The sequence below is a fragment of the Ascidiella aspersa genome, chromosome 8 (assembly GCF_963924565.1).
Source record: "Ascidiella aspersa chromosome 8, kaAscAspe10.2, whole genome shotgun sequence".
Classification (NCBI taxonomy): domain Eukaryota; kingdom Metazoa; phylum Chordata; class Ascidiacea; order Phlebobranchia; family Ascidiidae; genus Ascidiella; species Ascidiella aspersa.
The window spans coordinates 19,070,925-19,091,361 of NC_139454.1; the positions used below are offsets into that span (position 1 = coordinate 19,070,925).

The 20,437-nt window shown below is 34.4% G+C and overlaps 3 protein-coding genes across 5 annotated transcripts; all 3 read right to left on the minus strand.

Annotated features, from left to right (window-relative positions):
• Window positions 1-2,166: 2,166 nt before the first annotated feature.
• Window positions 2,167-3,557, minus strand: LOC146136716 (transmembrane protein 216-like). The gene is made up of 4 exons (XM_083395522.1): window positions 3,447-3,557; window positions 2,876-2,979; window positions 2,618-2,711; window positions 2,167-2,451 (listed from the first exon to the last, which is right to left on the minus strand). Exons 1-4 carry the CDS (start codon window positions 3,451-3,453, stop codon window positions 2,243-2,245), a joined length of 414 nt encoding a protein of 137 aa, XP_083251648.1. The 5' UTR covers window positions 3,454-3,557; the 3' UTR covers window positions 2,167-2,242.
• Window positions 3,558-6,029: 2,472 nt separating this feature from the next.
• Window positions 6,030-8,121, minus strand: LOC146136717 (transmembrane protein 80-like). Its single transcript, XM_083395521.1, has 5 exons — window positions 8,017-8,121; window positions 7,848-7,951; window positions 7,058-7,151; window positions 6,462-6,663; window positions 6,030-6,224 (listed from the first exon to the last, which is right to left on the minus strand). The coding sequence occupies exons 1-5, from the start codon at window positions 8,021-8,023 to the stop codon at window positions 6,209-6,211; spliced, it is 423 nt and encodes a 140-aa protein (XP_083251647.1). The 5' UTR covers window positions 8,024-8,121; the 3' UTR covers window positions 6,030-6,208.
• Window positions 8,122-8,942: 821 nt separating this feature from the next.
• Window positions 8,943-18,654, minus strand: LOC146136718 (sialin-like). 3 transcript variants are annotated; one of them, XM_083394973.1, is made up of 12 exons: window positions 18,486-18,654; window positions 18,283-18,422; window positions 17,336-17,526; window positions 14,522-14,625; window positions 13,934-14,063; window positions 13,284-13,467; window positions 13,033-13,148; window positions 12,457-12,615; window positions 11,839-11,971; window positions 11,000-11,147; window positions 10,610-10,703; window positions 8,943-10,004 (listed from the first exon to the last, which is right to left on the minus strand). In XM_083394973.1, the coding sequence occupies exons 2-12, from the start codon at window positions 18,386-18,388 to the stop codon at window positions 9,807-9,809; spliced, it is 1,563 nt and encodes a 520-aa protein (XP_083251099.1). In that variant the 5' UTR covers window positions 18,389-18,422; window positions 18,486-18,654; the 3' UTR covers window positions 8,943-9,806. The 3 variants fall into 3 exon arrangements, with proteins under 3 accessions (XP_083251099.1, XP_083251101.1, XP_083251100.1); XM_083394975.1 differs by lacking the exon at window positions 17,336-17,526; XM_083394974.1 differs by lacking the exon at window positions 17,336-17,526 and having other exon boundaries at window positions 18,283-18,654.
• Between the last annotated feature and the right edge of the window lie 1,783 nt (window positions 18,655-20,437).

The window sequence follows — 20,437 nt, forward strand, 5'->3', positions numbered from 1 at the left end:
GAACCGGCTGAACCCGTAGTAGGTACGGCCCTAAACTTGACCGCTTGCTGCGGTTACTGATCAGTTAGCAGTGGACAATCCTATCGGTTCTTCATCCAAACTTCGATAGATTTAAAAATTGTACTGGCGAGGCTTTTTATTCGGCAACATAAATCATCATCATGTCTATATTGGCAAGCTGTTGTATGACGAACCTCAGCATGCGGGAATGTAGGCAGTTTAGGGATCACCGCTATGCGTGTACTAAGACTAACATGCAACTGCGCGTGCAACTTTCTAAAGCCATCTAAAATATAAAACATAATTATGTCGTGAAACGAAAGGCTATATTTGCATTGTTTTCTGCCTTCCTGAAAATAGAAATACAGCATTCTGAGAAGTTTTGAGCGGCATCATGTAATTATAAACATTACGTGGCATGTAGTCAACAGCCTAGAAACGAAAAGTTGGGTCACGTATATGTTACATAAGGCTGCATCTATAAACATTATTTAACAAAACCAGAGAAAAACTGACTGTTTTTCATAAACAAAGGCTGAAATGTAAGTGAGAAGATAAATGTCCAGTAGGGTTGTTCAAAAAAACACTTTTTTGTCCAATTTCAGTGTGAACCCCCTGGAATTGTTAGGTTGCGTCTAAAAACCCCACAAAACAAATCTAAGCACGTTTGGTTCAGTATTGACCGTGCTACGTCATGTTGAAAATTCAGATTTAGGATAAAAATTTTGAAAAAAAATAAATTATCCTCCCCATAAAATTTTTTTTTCTTATTTTTTTGCATTGTTTTGCAATTGAATAGCTCTAAATACACCTGTTTTGCAGTAAAAAAGTGAGAAGTCATGGTACAAATGTCACATTTCAAAAAAAAGTGTTTTTTTGAACAACCCTAATGTCCAGCTAATGTTTTATTGTAAAATCTTTTTTTAACTATTTGTTATTGTTGTTATTGTATTGACGATTGCATTTATACTTTGTTTTCCAACTCTATTTTTAAAAAAGTCATGTGATCCAATTGTAGTCTTCGAAAAGCTATAAATTTTCTGTATTTCATACATTTATCCAACTAAAATCAAGTGAATATTCAGCAATATATTAATAGGTGTCCACAATACATGGTTGGAAAATAGTCGACCATTTGTCATTACACTTGGCAAACAGCAGTGTTGTAATAACTTAAGTCAATGACTTGACATAAGTGCACTTCACAGTGACTGAAGTCATTTAGGCAAAATGACTTGACTTGACTTAAGTCTTTTAAACAAATGACTTGGGTTGAAATAAAGCATTTCTTTAAGTATAGTTTTTATAAAATTGAGCTATTTGTCCAAATTTTTGCACAAAAAACAAATTGCTTGCTATATGTTCCATTTTCGTTAGTTTTTAGTTCAGTTATTGTTCATAATCATGCGAGTTTAAAAATTTTAATAGTTGAACGTTTTATATTTATGACAAGAACATGACCGAAGTTGACTTGCTCTAATTATGACTTGACTGGGACTTGACTAGCGCAACTGATGACTTGGACTGGGACTTGACTTGTTATTTATTTGAAAAGACTTGACTTGGACTAAGTTTGACTGAAACTTAAGTCATTTTTGAAATGACTTGTTTACAACACTGGCAAACAGTTTACAGCTTGCAGCCTTATCAGTTTCAAGTCTGACTCCTACAAAACAAACCACTCTGATGACTCCAGAGTCGGACTCCGCAGCCCTGGTAACAGCGTAAACAATGTTTAACTTTAAAACATTACTGATCTTGCTGATAACAAAACATAAAAGACATCTAGGAAGAATGAGCCTAAACTATTAAACAAAAATAGCTGTTTATTTATTAAAAATACAAAAAGTATTTCAAAAACAAGTGCAAAAAATGAAAACCTACAAAACCCTAACTGAATCATCTAACACAGTGTTTCTTAACCATTTTTTTTGCAGCGACCCAATATCTGAAGAATAAGTACAAAGGCAAACCTTTGGTGACACAATTCCCTTCACCGGACTTTAGTCAATAAACAAAATATAGGAAATTCGCATGGATGAGTGCGAATATAATTATTATGAGCCATTCTTCGTATTACTTTCCAATATTCTCAAATTTTGGAGAAATGAACCTTGTAACCGACCTTAATAAATCTAACCATATAAAAACATCGCAGTCGGCAACCCAATTTGGGGTCGCAACCCATAGGTTGAGAAACACTGACTTAACATCTACTATAATATGCTTTAGTTGAAGCTTTTTAAGAACGTGTGAAAGAGCCCAATGCAACAAAAGAGAATATTAACTGGAGGCCATGAATGCCCAACAAGATGCCACAGATAAGCTCATCAATTCGCATAACGTAGGTCTGCCAAATTATGTAGTAAAGCACCAGTACCATTGAGCCAATTAATGATATTAGTGAAAGAATCATTGTTCCACCTTGTTCAGTCAAATTCCCATTTGAACCTTTAAAAAACAATTAGGCAGATTTAGTAAAATCGAAGAGAAAAAATTCGGGTCAGTCTGTGTTGATTAATTTACATATATTGAATTTAATTAAAAAAATAATAATTGTTTGTATTCAGTAATTTAAAACTGTCACATAATACCATTACTAAAAATTTGTACCGACCTGTTATAAACCACACAATTTCAAAACCACCAAGAAGTAGTAATAAAATAACATCTAATGCAAGCATGCCAGAAGTAAATGGCAATATCTCATTCTATAAAAAAAATAAAGATAAATAAATAGAAATGATATATTTAGATAACAACTATATATATAACTAAGTATTGTTAAAAAGTAAAGCATAATTAGCATATTATAAGATGGGTAAAATATAACATTTTTAGCATAGAGTTAACAAAGGCATGCAAAATTACTGACCTTGTACACAAGCAATGCGGTTTCCCCCCAAAAGAAAAATAGGAAATAAATTGCATTTAGACTGATTAAGATTTGCAAGGTGACAGAGGAATGGACAGGTTTTCCTAAAACAAAAAAGGCAAATATAAGTGAAATTCCTCAAAGTGTCCAATTAAAACTGACAAAAAATGCATTTGAATTATGCAGGGTGATGGCACTAGTAAAGGAAAATATTTTGTTTTTTAAGAACTCTCATGATACTATCAATTGCTACGCAGTTTGAAGAAAAATTTTCTATAGTAAAGTATGTTGGTAATAACTCAAAAATATACAATTTGTTTGTTCACTTCTGTGCAATATTGTGCCTTGCTTAATTGATTTGATTTAACGCTGTGGTAGGATTTTAAAGGAAGCCAAAATATGTACTTCAATAGACAATATTTAATTTTTATTGGAAATGTATTACCACCTAATTATGTCACTAACAATTTTTCCTTAGAAAAACAACCTACAACTTTTCCAAATACTTTGTGGTAAAACTGTTGCAGATTTAATATTGTTTACATTCAGTACAAGAGAAAATAGAACAAACCTTGCATATTCTTCCTTGCGTATATTTAATAACAAAACGTTTCTTGACTCATTATATACACTCAGAAATAACGCAAAGCGCGGACTGTATAGTGCTATTTTCGTCTTAAAATTAAAACTAGTTAAAAACGTTTTCCGTCGTCATGCTTCGCCGATCGGTCAACGACAAATAAAAAACGAATTTTTTGCAAAAGTGACGGATCCAGTAATTTTGTTTGGGGGCAAGGAAGTATAAAATTTAGTGGGTCATCTTTTTATTTTGGTGTGTCTAACTTTGAACAGTGTTGAAAGTAGCCCACCCTACTTTTTTGGCGACATCAATACGTTTTTAGTGTTGTTTAAAGTAGCCTATACGTGTTGTTGTTGCATTAAAGTATCATGGATAAATAATGTCCTACTTTAGAATCGTCATACCTTAGTGGTACTTTCGTAGACCATGCAAATGATATGCATACAGAAGTTTAATTTTTTTTTTCAGCATAAAAATATATCCATTAATTCATCATATTTTATGAACTAGATTATTGATAAGCACTGTAAAACATAGTTCGTGCATACAAACGATCACTTGGATCACGAAACTATACACTACAGCCTATTCGAGTCAAACATTGTCAACAGCGATGGGGGCGGTTCAGAAAAAGTCGATGTCGTTGGAGAAAGCAAGCAAAATGCAAAACATTTCTTTGGGAACGTTGAGCAACAAACACACTGGTACTACCGGCCATCTAACAGTTTTTAGCGAAGTGGAAGAAGATGCGTTCGTTGAACACATCCAAATCTTTGGAAAATGGGGTTTTGCACATATGAGAATTATAGAGGGTCAAATTTCCCTTGAAAGGTGATAGAAATGGCTAAGGAAGGTGCCAGGGTTTCTACCTTAGCAAAGTATGGTAAAGGTTGGCGATGGCCATACTGTGTCGACGAGGTTGACTATGAGTGGGATAAAGAAGCACAACATAGTAGATACCAGAATTGACAAACGCGGATTTTTCAGGCTTCCTGATCCTAAAAATGAGCGGGGCCCTAAAGATTGTGTTTGCATAAGCAATTGTTTTAGCTGTTCGTTGTTCTTTTAGATGTATTGTTATTGAACTTTTATTAAATAAAAAGATTTATTTTTCTATCCACGCGGTGTCTTTTTTTTGTGTGTGTGTGGGGGGGGGGGGTGGGTTTGATTTTTTAGGAAGTGCGGCCCTTTTTTACTTAAAAGTACCCTTTTTGGCAATTATTTCACTAAACCTGTTTTAAATACCCAAGTTTTTTTACTAATAATGCTATGTGAACTGTTAACTTTGAAGAGAGCTTGTCAATTAGGCCCTAAAGTGCTTGTAATACGTAGTGTTCAAAGTTAGAATAACCCCTACCTAACTTTGAACACATAGAAATTTGGCGGAAAATCCCCCAAAATAAGATATTTTAAACAAGAAAAAACTACCATTTGAAACATCTATACACAGCCCCAATTTTGACCAAATTTCAGATAATTAGCATAAAAAGTAAAAAAAATACAGAACAATAACTTCAAAAAGTGTTCAAAGTAGCCCCCCTTGACGGTATTATTATTTAAAACCGGCAGTTAGGAATTGTTAAACCGAATAATTTCGCTAGAAAAATCACGTACAATCTTTCATTAAAGAACTACAGGTGGTAAACCACCATGCCATCATCGGGGGCTTATCCAGTGAGAAAACCAGGCCATACTCTCACCGAACTACATGTTTGTCCGTTTTAAGAAATCCTCAGCCCAAACGGTTCAATTCAAACCAAATCTATTCAACCCAAAAGCGCTGTGCATACTACGGCATCTTGCTTCATGTGACTATCATAGCCTACACTCGACAGCTCAATTTTTGTTAAATTAGACTAGGCCTATAAATGCCATTATTTTAAGCAATATTAAAATATATATTATGTGTCTCATAAGTCCATTATCACTTTGAAGTCTTCTATAAAGTACCAATTATAAAGAAATTAACGTATTTTTTTGTCTAGACTGCTTTCAACTGCATAGTCACGAGCAGTGTTTTTTTAAAGTGTTTTGGGGGACCGAAACGGTCCCCCAAATTTCTCCAGCGGTTTCCCAAATTTTGGACTTGCAACTTTTTGCTATTTAAATGAAACACTTGCGGTCTCTTAAAACTACATAGCGGTCACCCAAACCAAACCTTAAAAAAAACCTGGTCACGAGTTCGCTCGAAATAACAATTTTTTAAATTAATTTTATTATGACGTAATTTTCCGACGATTTTCTAAAAATTTGCAGCATAACATCCCAAAAAATCCTGGATCCTTCCCTGTTTTTGTAGTAGTAAACAAATATTTTGGGCCACAACAACAAAAAATGCCGACCACTGCTTTACCTAATCTTTTGTTAAATTAGACTAGAAATGCTATTATTTCGAGCAATATGCGTATTTCTTTTAGGTGCCTAAGGTGTCACTTTTTCTCTTAAATTCGAAGTTTTGCCAAAGAATATTCAATGACGTCACGGTATTACAAAACTTAATGACGTCATTCCTGAAAATTTGCGATTGTTATATTTTGTTCTCGCTCTCTCTCTCTTAATGTGTAACAGCAGTAATAAGACTTACAAAACTAAGCCAACTTTATTTTTAGATGTACATTTGTAGGGAAGGGGAAGAAAAGAAAATGCACAATTAACTGACAAAAACATGCCACACTCTTTTAAGGTGGTATCCATTCGCTTGACATGCTTCTTTTCTGATGTATAAGAATCAACCGTCACATTTGGACTTTAATTCAGACTGCTGGAGCTCTAAAAATTTTCACAGACTAGTACAAACAGTTGGCGAATTTTTACTGTAATTTTAATGTACATACTTTAAATAATTTAAAATAATCTTTGTAACTAATATAATACAAAGTTATATTCGGGGATGAGTTATTTTCATAGTTATTAGGATGTTTTATTAAAACAAAGTTTATTAAGCAATTAAAACAAACTTAACCAAATTGCAGAATTTTGAAAACGTTACTTCACAATGGAACTCACCGCATGAAGCTGAACATTGCAATAATTGAAAAAAGAAATTCCAAAACTTGCAACACCAAAAGGATTCCACATAAAACCAGGTCTAATCGCAAAACAAAAGTTTGCCAAACGAGAAAATATACAACCAATAAAGCAGAGGCAAGAATAAGGATGAGAGAAAATGCAGTTGGTGCAAACCTCTCTGTCAAGTTTCCCTTTGAACCTGAGTAACAAAATAAAAGCTAAAAAAATTAGTATAAATTAATGATACTTGATTACTACTTGTTTAATAATAAAAGCCAACCATGTAAATAACAATATGGTTCAATATGTCAATTTTAATCTGATAAGGGCAAAATATTCAAATGACTCATGATTTTAAAATTGCTAATAAACAAAAAATGGGCAACTTTATGCAAGAAGTAGGTACCAAAGTAAAGTTTGCAGCCCCTTGTAATTAAAACATAGTTAAGGTTAAAAACATAGTTTTTTAACTTAACATAACAAGTTAAATATGATTAACTATCTAAATAAAATAGACTATACATTTGTTTATATTTACATTCTTTTTAGTTTAGTAGAAATGTAATTTTCTTAATGCAACTTTTGAAACTAACCTGTAAATATTCGTAATATCTCAATGAGAGACAATATTAAAAGCAGGCCAATATCAAATCCCAAAGTGTCAGATGGATAAGGTAACATCTCAGCCTGAGTAATATTTAAAAACATACTTTTAAAAAAAAATTCACAAAATAAACTTTTAGGAAAGTATGGTGATAAAATGTGGCCATATCACACTTTTAAATGGTTAAGTTGTAGTTTTTTATAGGGTTAATCGGAATCCTAAAAGCTGTACAAAGAGTTAGGTCAGTCAATTATTTACCGAATATCAACAGAAGTAATAATTGAAAGCCAGTCTGCATTTCAAAGATCTTTTCGTGGAGATTTCAGGTGTGCATTGCCAATTTTTGGGGTGTGTACCTCTGGTTTATTGCACACCAGAGGTCCAGAGTCTTATCACAACTTAACCTTTATTTTCTAAAGTTTAGGTTTGCAATGACTAATTCAGGTGAATGCACATATTTCTTTGAAAACATGTTAGGTGTGCACCTGCCACAGAATGTAGACTGGATTAAAAGCATACATTTTTGAAAAAAGATAAACAAACAAACTTTTTGGTTAGTACTGTGACAAAATGTGGCTAAGTGTTAATAGAAATACCAAAGACCACTAATATTACAGACTACTGTAAGACTAGTTCAATTATATTTGAGTAATTAATATAGGCCTACCTAATTTATCTTTAATGTAACAAATTCAAAGATTTTAATTTTTTAACCAAATTACTGATCGGCAATGTTTCTAAAATATGAAATCGTAAATGGCAATAAAGGATATATTTACCTTGTAGATTATTAATAATATTTCTGCAACAAAAAACAGGCCGAAGTAATAAGAACCAAGGTTCAAAAATATTTGTAACGGTAGGGACGATAAGATCACTTTTCCTAAAAATAAAACACAAAAGTTAATTGGAAAGGTCAAATATTAATTATAAACAACAAACACCAACCAGCCATTTCTTAGAAGAATTTTTATACGGATTCCTGCTTCCCCAGGGTGTTATTTTATAATTTTTGTTGACAATATTATTTCAAGCGCTTGTCCTTACTGTTTTCACAACGACTGAAACATATGTTGTGACGGATTCGGACTCAACGGAGTCGGTTTAGTTGGCTCAAAGAGACTTCAATGACCAAACAAATTCACCATTTTCTCAACTTTCCACTCGACATAAGTTAAACTAAATTTTGCTAACACTTAATACTGGGCCCTGGAACTTACGCTATTCCTGTAGCTTACGTTGTTTGCCGTTCTTTTGTTATTCATTAAGCACAGATAGCCTACATTTCAATACATTGCTGTGGCTAAGTTGTTGGAACGCGCAACCTTTACAACTGGGGTCGTGTCAATGTTATCGGAATCCAGAATCAGGCTTTACAAACCCAGTTTAGCCCTTCACTCGATATAAACTTTCGTAACACTACATGCCTGTGCGACACTCCGAACCAAAACATGTAAATGACGAGCAATATTTGCAGAAAAGGCCTTGTTGAACATCGGAATATACCAACCATCGAAAATTGTCCAGTTGAGAATGTTAGGACTACATTAAGACGGTGGTATCCACGCTCTTTGTTGTCGCAAACAACTTTTCAGTTTTAAAAAATACCCGATAAGCATGCACGGTTTCCATTAATATCAGACAATTAGAGAGCTTTAGCCACTGAGTAGGCCTAATGCAGCCACCAGAAACACGACGGGTTTTCCGAAACAAATTTCAACACGATTGCTAATTTCGAAACTTGTGGTTGCTCTTGCTCCTTCCGGTAAATTTATACCAGTAGTTTACATTTCTTGTCAATTTTATGTTCAACAAATAATACACGGCGAGCCCCATGACAAGTTTTGCGACTACCCTGAGGCAACAAGGGACAACATGGCGTGGTTTTACTCAAATGTGCGCAAAAAATTGCAATTTTTAAATGCTTTTAAAAATATGGGCACTTTTCTGAGAATTTGCATACATTTTTTATTTAGAGTTAAAAAAAAGAGTCATAGTTGAAAGAATTTAGAGAAGAAGTAGTGTTGTAAATTAGTCATTAAAAACGGACCCAGTTAATAGTTTGAAAAATAATTTCACCCAAGCCAACGTTGTTTCAAACGTCAAATCGCAGTCAACCTTATCAGTTTTAAAGAAGTTTAATTCAAGGACATAAAAATAAACTTCAATATTTTAATGCTGGGGGAAGTTGATCAACACGTCGTAGGATACATTTAACACCCAGAGAACTAAAGCTTTAAAACAAGGATTTTAGTTTCATAGTTTTTATTTTAATCGACAAGTTGTTAGAACAAATATTCTATTTCAAAATACAATGCAGACATATGTGAAATAAAAACATATTCTGTGGCCTTCTCCGCCTTAAATATGCAATCACTCTTCGCATATTGCATAGGCAACAACTGGCAAATTTCTCCATCGACATATGTACAATAAAAATTCAATTTGGTTAAAGACGCACAAAGAAATTCAGAATTAAAACGTAACCACTTGCGAATATTTCTTCAAGTAGAAAAATTGCACGAAAATTGCACCGAAAAAGGCACACGTGTACAGTAAACTACACAAAATGTACTAAAAGGTTAAACCAACCGGACAGCAATATATTAAAAATCATTTAAGACGTAAAACCTTAATAAAAAACACGATCACAATAAAATGGCATCACGGCTTCGATTAAAAACAAACGGTATTGCACAGCCATGACAATAGAATCAACAGTACAGTTTAAAATTAACTTATTTGGATGGGTAGATTTGGTCATCGTCTTCGCCATCTTGTAGTAAATTTGTCTGTTCCGAAAAATTACCATCGGCGAACGAAGCTTTATTCCATTTCCGTTCCACCCCACTGCCCAAAATCAGGTACAGGATAGTTCCAATTACATATACGCCTGCTGCGATGTAGAATACGTACATCCAATTCGTCCGACTTGGCTGTTGAAAAGCATTGTTGTAAAATTTTTGACGGGTAAACTTCAGCGCACTAGTTGTCAACCCAAATTGCTTGCAACAGAAATAAGACAGTATACTTTCATTGAATTGTTGACGTTTCATCACTCTGCCCAGGATTATGCCAATAACCCCCAGGTATCTCATGTCAATTAGGTTTAGCAAGTACGAGGTTTGTTTAGCTGAAGACTCGGGACTCGAATAAGACCACGTAAAACTACCAAAGTCTCGAGTCCGACATGCGCAGTACTATATTTTAAAGGTGATATTTCCACCAGCAGTAAGTTGTAAAGGTGGAATAGCATATGGTGGACAATTTTCCATCCATGTATTGCGAGTGAATGAATTATACGACACCTCTATAAGTGGATTGCTAAACATCTAGGTTCTTATAGTTGCGCAAATTGGCGTAATGTAGGTTGTAGAGTCACAGTCGGACTCGTGACCGACGAAATCTCACATTTCATCGGAGTCGGACTCGGGTATATTTTTTTGGCCGGTGTCGGACTCGGATTATTTTTAACCGACTCCGCAGCCCTGCAGTAAACAAACACGCAATAAGCAAAAAGTAAATGAGCTGTTTTACTTACATCGTCTCCAGTTAAAGCACTAACGACAACAGGAGTGACGAAACCGGGGATGGTTGCCCACGTGTTGGAAATACCCATTAATATTCCAGCATACCTAAAAGAAACGAATTTTTTTTGGGTAATATCGAAAGCAACTCGTGCCATGTATAAAAAAAATATAATGGCGCTCCTTTTTTGTCAACAGTAACTAAGTCGTCTTCAATTTATGATGAAGATTGTCCCACGAAGAAATCATAAATATAGAAGTGATGCAATTCGAAACCCTGATTTAATAACCTAAGCAAAGTCTAATTAATGATCGTTTGTTTTTACTGTTTCTTAGAATGCTTTTTGATTCGTTAGAGAATTTTGACTAATTTTTCTGAAGAAATATTTTTGGTGAAGTGTTACCTTGATGCAATGTCGATGTGGTTTGTGTTAAAACCAGAAAAGGAGAATCCATTTAATCCAGTTGCAATGCAAATACAGGCTATAGCAGCGACTTTGTCACATCCCACAAAACCCGCAACGATTAGAAAGATTGCGGGACCAATAAAAGCTGTAGGTAGAAAATAATTGAAATTAGAGGTTTTTGTGCAGGGTGTCGAAGCCTTATTTCGGTTTGTTCGGTTTGACAAATAACGTTCAGCTCCAGTTAAACCATAGTTAATAATTATTCCAAAATCAGTTCATAAAATGCTGGCTCGAGTTCAATATAAATTGCATTAAACCTGACATTATGGGTCTCTGAGTGTAAAGAATAAATAAATAATGATTGCAACTCGCATTGACCCTCAACACTTACAAAACAACGAAAAAAATTAATAAATATGTTTTATTTTTTCATCATTTTTCGCGCTTTTACAGTTACAAAGAGATGTACGGTTTATCTTTCTAGTACCTTTTCAGCATGGTACAAATCGGTTAACGAACAACAGTTATCCTGTGCATTGTCATACCTTTCGATCAAGGTAAATGTTGACTTTTTCAAACAAAAAGTTGTGACGTTATACTGCAGTGAATCGCTTTTTGACAGGTTCGGGTTACTACAAGGTTCAAATTCTACTAAGATATTCAGTTTAGCCCCTGTTCGGCTAAATAAAATGTTACAAAAACGAGTTCTGTAACGGTTGGGAGACGGGGAACATTATTATCTATTAACCGGTTTATAAACCCCTAATTTCGGTTTTCGCATAACTAAAAATCGTTTCTTTTCTAACGTGGCAATAAAAGAAGATAATAAAACACACCTATGGCATTGCAAACTTTGCGTGTATTTGTTGTATTTAGAATCCCCTTCTCTCTGACTTTATCTGCAAGATACCCAGAAACATTGATACAAACCCACATTACCAAATAGGGCAGGGCAGATATAAAACCATCCTGCAATTGAAACAAGGAAAATTAATGGTGGAATGTTAATTGTTAAGCCAACAGTTTTTTAAAAGATTGGAAATTAATTCGGACACACAAAACAAGAATTTAATTGCAATAATTTATATAATAAGTTAATCGCGAAAATATAATATTAACAGTTAAAAGATAACATCTACAACGAAATACGATAAACGCATTAATCAGCAAAAGACATAAAAAAATAGTTCTAAAAAGCAATGTGGGACTGGGACTAATCTAGGCTTTACAAAAAGCCGTAATAAAATCTACTGTGCAGTTGTATTTTCGACAGAAAATAAACCTAAATCCGTCTTACTTCAATCGGAAATTTACTAAAATCGCAGCAATGCAAGTTTAAAATTAGCGTATGCATTACTTTGGACACTTAACTTTTAAAGGCATTGGGCTTTAGCACAAAACATATGAATGCTCTTGCCTAAATTTAGCAATTGCTAGACGTGTTTCATAAATACCTGTGCAATATCAAAACGCAGAACATCTTTCAAGTAGAGAGGTAGGCACGTCAGCAAAGTGTAAAATCCCCAATTATTTGTAGTATGGGCTATCGCGATTGCCCAAACTTCTTTGCTGGTAGCTATTTCGAACCAAGGCACATCAGAAGTTTTTGCACGCTAGTGACAAGTAAATATTTGCTGACGGCTGGCCTTTGTTGAGCAAGCATTACAATGCAAAACAGAGCAAGCATTGCAATGCAATTTATGGGGGAAAACATTACAACACACTTTTTGACAAAACCTCGTGATGCACGTTTGTACAATGTACCTAACCTCTGTGGATAGACAGAAGCACAATGGGTCATTTTGTGAATTTAATTGTCAATTTGTTCAATATACAACATATTTTCTATGTATTTTTTTTGTAAAACTGGCCTAAACAGTTAAACAGATGCATGTTACCGTAATATCTCTTACATAATTGACGTTTGACATGGCATGTCTAATCTTATTATTTTATTATTATAAAAAAATTAATTACTCCATTACAAAGTTACTGTGGTCTAAACTAAAATTCACTACTTTTTGTGTTACCGTTTCAACATTGTTCACAATGTAGTCCAACTCATTCTTAGATATTCTTGGATGTTCAGCTGGTGTGTTATGTGCAAGTATGAACCACACACAGCACCATACAACTCCCAGGGTTCCTATAAAGGCAAGTGTTGTTAAACATCGTTACGTTAAGAATAAACTGAAATTAAAAAATGGTGTAAGTTCGAAATTTACATACTAATTTGTCAGATAAAAAGCTATTTTCCTTAAAACAATGCCGAACCCTTTACCGAAGATATAAAACACTGAAGGCCAACCACCCATCACAGTAGATGCACACAAAACGCCGGATATAGGTTGAGCCAGAACAGTTCCAAAATGGCAACCAGCATAAGTCAAAGATACAAGCATGCTCCTTTCAAGAGGAGGAGCCCAGGCACCCCACATTGCATGCATTGCTGGAAACGTCACCCCCTGCAAAAGTTGTAACGTAAGGTGTTACCATCTTAAAAAAGATATTATCATAAAGTTAAAAAACAACTTGCATACAAACAGAGCAAAAAAGCATACTTCAACTTATTGGTATGTAACAGGTAAAAAAGTAGAATATATCGAGCTCAATATATCCTTTTAAAAATATGTTACAGCAACAGGTATTAAAATTAACAGAAAATCGTGCAATGCTAAACGACAACAGACAAATAAAAACGAGGCTTAACAGAGTGAAAAATGCTACATACAAATAAATCAGTGATAAGACAGTGAAAATCTTACAAAAAACAATAAATATAGATTATCACCAGAATTTTTAGTATATTACAGTTAACTGTGATAAGCTTGCTAGTTGCTACCAAAAACAAAATATAGACATTTATTTGTTAAAAATCCAATACAGCAAAATAAGAAAAATACATAAAAGTACAAAACAACATATACATGCCTCCCCAATCCCTTCGCATATGCGTACAGCTATTAGCAAGGCAAAACTTGAGCGTGCAGCAACTGGGGTTAGAAGGGTAAGGAGTGACGTGCAGAGAACCCCACAGCCAAACAGCCATTTGCCGCCAATTCTGGGTAAATGGCAAAACATATTTATATTTTTATCGGGCTACGCAGCATATCCTAAAATAAATCAGACCTTAAGGGTTTGTGACAATCAAAAAACAGCATAACAGTACTTTATCTCTAACATTTTGTTTTTATTTAAAACAGGGCTTTTGTTAGTACTTATATGAGAAAAAGTGTTCCGAAGAACTAAAGTATTATGTAACGTAGTTCAAATTAAATGATTTGGGTAACAACTTTAAGTACAATTCCTTCCAATGGTCACATATACGTAAAAAAATCATCTTTAAATTAGACGAGGAAAGTAATATTTAATTTGAAATTAACATAAAACTTGAATTTTGCTGCTCCTGCATAACAAATAGCATTGGAAAACAAAAAAAAAAAAAAAAAATTGTGAATGCTAATGCAACACTTGGTAATCCATTTATTTCTGAAATGGAATAGCCGTTCCTTGACAAACCTGCTTGCCAGATATCCACCAGGCAGCTGCGTCAAAATGTAACCATAGAAGAATGCACCCAGGACCAAACCGCGCTCTGTTGCGTCCCAATTAAATTCTCCACTCTTAAGTAAAAAGATAAATAGTACCATTAAATGTGAATATGAATACAAATTCTATGAGTTTGTCAGTTATGTGGTTTTCAATCTTGAATCAAAAAGCATTTTTTCTTTTCTTAAAGTGAACTCTCTTTGTTGCGTTGGTATAGGAAATTAATTAAAAAAACATCAATTCCGGAAGTTTAAAAAAACATTACAGGTTTACTAAAAGATAAAATTAGATTACTAAATGTAATTTGAAAACGCAACATTACAAATGCTTGGATCAACAAAATAACAAACAGTTTAAAAAGTTTTACATTTCAAGCCACATTCTAAACATTAAATAAAATAAATTCTACTTTCGAAAAACATAGGATTCTTATGTTATAATGTTTCAATTTTAACCTTTAATGCAATGTAAAAACTTAAGCAAACAGGAAAGAGTTGCATTTTAGTATTTAGTGTTACATTTTTTCTTTAAATCAGTGGTTCTCAACCGCCGGTCTGCGTCAACTTTCCTGCCGGTCCTCCAAATATATTACAATCTTAAATCTCAACTACAAAATGCAAGATGCTGAAGGCTTGTCCACCAAATTTAGAACTTCGCCAGCTTCGTAATTTGCAACATTGTGACGTAACAAAGAGTTAATGGTCTACTTTGGACTTTATCGTACTACACAATGCAAGTGTTGTGCCCAACTGTTTAAAAGTAGGCTACAGATCGTTTAAGTCTTAAATTTTAGGACCAGTTGTATGCAAAAAACTTTAATAGAACCACATATAACACAGATGATATCAAAGAGACAGCAGCAAATTGCTCATTGAATTTAAGTTTCCATTGTTTGCTTTTTAAGTTATACTTTTGTCATATTTGCAATTTGGGTTGATTTTGATTTTTGAAGGTCCACCGGTCCGCAAAATTTGTTTTAAAATTTTACCGGTCCGTAAGATAAAAAAGGTTGAGAACCACTGCTTTAAATCATGATCAAACCAAACAGTACTCTTTGGATCACTTGGCAACCCTTATCAACATAGACACCAACTTCCAGGGCAATTTTTTAATCAGTAAGTCACCAACAAACGTAACAGTATTGGAAAACCGATTAAGAGCTTCCATGTTTTATCATTGAAACAATGCGCTATGTCTCCCATAGTTTTCTTCATAACAAATAATAAATGAGCGCTGTAAAATGAAGGGCAACATACTGATATCTGCCAGTGAACAATTTAATACGCCTGTGAAGGCTACGATACTTGATTATTTACTTCCAATACAAAATGGTAAAGCGTTAAGTTTGCTGTCGTAACTAGGGATGTTCAAAGTAGAATCCCAAGGTATTCTAGAATAATAGGTTTCGAATCTAGAATAACGAATCCAGAATAGCGAATCCTAGTATATTTTTATTAAATTATTTATCCTCGATTTTGTTTGGGGAAGGGATTAATCTTAATCTACCCTACAGGGCCCACAATCACAGCAATAAATCGCCCAAACAATTTTCTAACATGTGTAGTTGTGTACATTATAATAAAAAACTCTCTCATATGTTTAACATTCTTAACAACTGTCATTTGAAGCAGTTGTGTAAACTGTAATATGTCAACTGTCCAGGTTGTGTCCAAAACTTATATTTTTGCCAATAGTGAGAAAATGCAACACTGCACACAGAAGTCTTAAGCAATTCGGTCCTTATTTTGAAAGCATTGTTAATCTTATTGCTTCTTTTTTGACTAACATGATCTGTTATGCAGTCAAATGATGTACTACAAAGAATACAAAGTTATTATTGACATAACGAATTCTTGACAATTACGTTGTGCATAACTGCATAACTTCCCTGAATATTGGATTAAAGTTGACCTTAAGTAACCCCATAGCGCATTTTGTGGACGGCAAGCACGTTTTGCAACGCTATGTTACTTTTGCAACTTACGCATTTAGGGAAATTGCGAACTCCACACCAGACATTACACGTTAGCCGCTCGCCGAATAACACTTGATTGACACTTAATTATTAGACGAACGTTATCGCAAGACGCGGTAATTGGTCGCCCGAAAAAACGCTGACACTGCACTACGAGGTTGCATTTAAAGCAAGCACTATAAATTGGTCGCCGCGGCGACAGGCCAACTTACCACACGCGTTTGTGCAATTAGGCGCAACAATCCGCGGTAAAACGTTAAATTATATCGGTTCCAATTACCCGAAATAAATGGCAGAATTGGATTCGATATTCTACTTTGAGCATCCCTAGTGGAACATACCTGAAAATCTGTTGAAAAAAGTAAAGTGCGCATTTTTTGTGGTCTTCCGATATTATTTTTAAATGCCTGAAAGTTTTTTATACATAGGATTCATTGTTGCATTATCTTTAAAGTGCATCTACGTTGTTAAAATACCTAAAAATATATGGGGAATGACCCTGTGGTAAGTGGTATGGCATATCTTCATTACAATTTGGAAAATTGGACACTAATTGCAAGTGTAACTTTGTCAAATTCCAGGGCGTTTTAATGCCCTGCCAAAAATCCAGGGTGCCTAAAAATGCTCTGCAGTCTGCACATCTACATTCAGCGCCTATGCTTATTAACGAATAAATCTTTTGCCAGTAATCTGGCTAAATATAAATCCAAAAAGAAGACATACCTTTATTCGGACTATCGAGCGAATAGCGGACTAGTTTTACAATATTTTAGGTCCCTAGGGAGCAGCGTTAATACTCAATTACTCACTGTAGTGTTTCTTTGAACTTGTGAAGATGGGCATGTGTCTTCACTTGAATGATTGCCAGTGTTAATAAAATAACTCGAATTCACCATTGAAAGAATGGCAACGCTGAGATTAACGCGGAGAGCATACACATTCATAAAACCAAAAAAACCAAGGTAGGCAAGACAAAATCGGGTTGAAAACCATTTTCCAACTGTAAATTAATAGTTGGACGTTAAAGGCAAAACAGGCCCACATTTCTTCAGGGCTGTTATCAAATCAAACCTTGAATTAAATTACTTCTGTAAATAGTTCTGCCAATTTCTGGTACAAGCCAATTAGGCAAACTAATGACTTCTTACTTTTCTGCTGTGCTAACATTTTTTTGTTACCTTTATGGTAACACATGTTAAGTGAAGAGAATTTTGTTACAAAAAGTTACCTTTCTGGTACTTGTGCAAACCCTGTTAGCCTTATAGTGCCTTATCTTGCCCAAAACTTTGTCAACTGATCTCATTTAGCATAAAAATTTGCCATACTACAAAAAAAAACGATATTTCGGGCGTAATCATAAAATCTTGGTGTTCGACTATGACCAAAAAACTAATCGGCAGTCACAAATTATTAAACATAGTCAGGCCATAAAAAAGGTTGATTTGTTTCAAAAGGACAGTTCTAAGTATATGAACAAAGGGGTGAAAAAATAATATTATAGTTGATCCTGGTGCTGGTCTACAATTCCAGCACAGCGCGTAAACAATTATTAAATCAATGCTAAATATTTGGTTTAGGGTGCAGGCTAGCGTTTGGGTGGGCGGGTAAAGTTTTATTATACTTTTCTATTATAATCCTTGACCCACTAAAATCCAAACGCTAACCCAAATGATGTGTGTTGTGGTAGAAATGTAGACAGTGCCAAAAACAAATATATTTGTTGCATATAAAAAGAAGGACGAAAAGAACAACTTACCACCAGGTGGCAATGGAACAAATCCTTCATCAGGAGTTTTTGTGTCAGGCTTTTGGAAGGCAAGATCATCAAAACCATTTAAATGCTCATGATTTTTTAAAGACATAACTCAGCTTAAGGTCTTTGGGACGTTCTGCATACTACTAAAAGTTAGTAAATCATACAAATTGTAATATATATATAGAAGCAAAAGCAACTTTCACATATTCAATAACATTGTTGATGTTTCTTGTAGAAATTCTTGAGGTTTCATTAAACTTAGCCGATAAAATCCAAAGCGCCAAAAATCTCCAGATTGAAAACTTCAGATATTGCACCGGGGAGACGATTTTGCAGCTTGAAAATGAGCGGCTGTAATAGTATTCGGCGCTCTTTCACTATTGTACGTAAAAATTAATAAAAAAATTTTTCTTTAAATGCCGCATACCACAACACATATTGTGTGGGTTAGGGTGCGGATTACCGTTTGGTTGAGGGTGGGTCAAGTTATTATTAATAATAAACATAATATTACTTAACCCACCCTCATCCAAACGCTAACCCGCACCCTAACCCAAACAATATGCGTTGTGGTATGCGGTATTATTATTATTTATTTTTTTGCATTTTTATTATTATATTTTATTTTTTTTTTATAACTTTTCACGTACAATAGTGAAAGAGCGCCTAGTATTCTTACTAAAAATTGCGCGGCTGTAATAAAGTGATTTTTAATCCTTAATTATGACCAAAACACTATGGCCGTTTCTTGATATTGAGTAATCAGCGCCAAACTTCCACAAAGACAGTGGTTCTCAACCTTTTTCTTTGTGGCCTAGGAGGAGATATTACGCAAAGAATTTCGAGCTGCCAACTTCCCTTTGGTCCTATTTTCGTTGCACAAAAAATATGTGGCTCAATAAATTTTATGATAGAAAAAAACTGGCACTGGTGTAAAATCCTACCACGGCATTGAAACAATTAAACATTTGGGTCCGGGCAGTGGTTCTTAAACTATTTTAGCTTGCGGCAAAATTTTAAATATTTCATTGCACACATCCAGGTTGGAAGTTTGGCCTGCACTTTATAGAAATAGTTATCAGCCGCGCAAATCTGACTCATGTAAACGCACAAAACTTCAGCCGCGCAAACTCACGTATAAAACAATATTACCTGGAAATCAGTAATACTGCTAAAATATAAATACGGACTTTAACAACCTTTATAGTTTATACAATTTATGAGAAGTATAAAAACATAATAGAAACGTTAGCATGGCTTCTGTACACTGATCTCTATAAAATTTTATAGAGATCAGTGCTTCTGTAAAACTGACATCACATTTATTCACTCATGTATGACCGAAAAGGTGTCACCTTAAATCAGGCCTGCACAATTAAAATTGGTACAAGGGCCGAAAAAAACTTTCGCGCCCGCATACTAAAGTTGCATAATATTTTTTTAATTTTTTTTTTAATTTTTTAAGCATCGAACCGAAAATGTTACATCGAGGAAATGAATGTTGTTATAGGCCTACAAAGTTTACACACAGATCCAACAATTTACGCTGTACAATTTACGCTGTAGCATGGAGTTCTGCGTCTTGTTCAACGTTATGCGAACAAAGGCACAGAAGCAGTAGCTAAGTCATTTTATAGAGTGGTAGACAAGCAAACTATGGACGGGAAATAAAGTTAAAAGTATTATCGAATCGGTCTAGGGTGGATTGGTGTTTCCCCAATGTTATCCAATGCGAAAAAGCCCTCTCGCAGATTTCCGAGCTGTGTATAAATGGAAATAAAGTTTTGGACTGAAACGGTATTACGTTCCGGGCTACTCTATAGCAAAACGTCAAAGAACAAGCATCAAGAAATTGCTTCAAAAGTTATCAATGGGCTTACACATTCAGAAATTAAACTTCCTTTAGTAATTAAATCGGCTGTGCAATTTCGAAACGTGCCAACTCTAAATAATTTGTTTAACTACAATCTGACCAATCGGGACTTATATGTATTTTAGTGCCAATGGTTTCAATAAAGTTGTACGGAAATGACCTGTAACGTCTTATATTTTGCCTCGCTGTCGCTTCCATAAAAAAATATTTCATTCAAAACGTTTGTTGAGTTTTGCGTATTGATCTAATAGGGGCATACAATAAGACCTAAAAAACAACTAA

Bases quoted from the DNA above. Each gene is read 5' to 3' on its own strand.
- LOC146136716 (XM_083395522.1), bottom strand. The intron at 2,712-2,875 runs GTCAGTAATTTT...TTTTTTTTATAG, and splicing joins CCGCATTGCTTGTGTACAAG to AATGAGATATTGCCATTTAC. The intron at 2,452-2,617 runs GTCGGTACAAAT...TGTTTTTTAAAG, and splicing joins AATTGTGTGGTTTATAACAG to GTTCAAATGGGAATTTGACT.
- LOC146136718 (XM_083394973.1), bottom strand. From the start codon at position 18,388: ATGTCTTTAAAAAATCATGAGCATTTAAATGGTTTTGATGATCTTGCC. The intron at 14,064-14,521 runs GTTTGTCAAGGA...CCATTTACCCAG, and splicing joins GGTGGATATCTGGCAAGCAG to AATTGGCGGCAAATGGCTGT. The intron at 11,972-12,456 runs GTATTTATGAAA...TTTCAATTGCAG, and splicing joins TGCGTTTTGATATTGCACAG to GATGGTTTTATATCTGCCCT.
- LOC146136717 (XM_083395521.1), bottom strand. The intron at 7,152-7,847 runs GTAAATATATCC...AATATTACTCAG, and splicing joins TATTATTAATAATCTACAAG to GCTGAGATGTTACCTTATCC. The intron at 6,664-7,057 runs GTTAGTTTCAAA...TTTGTTACTCAG, and splicing joins GATATTACGAATATTTACAG to GTTCAAAGGGAAACTTGACA.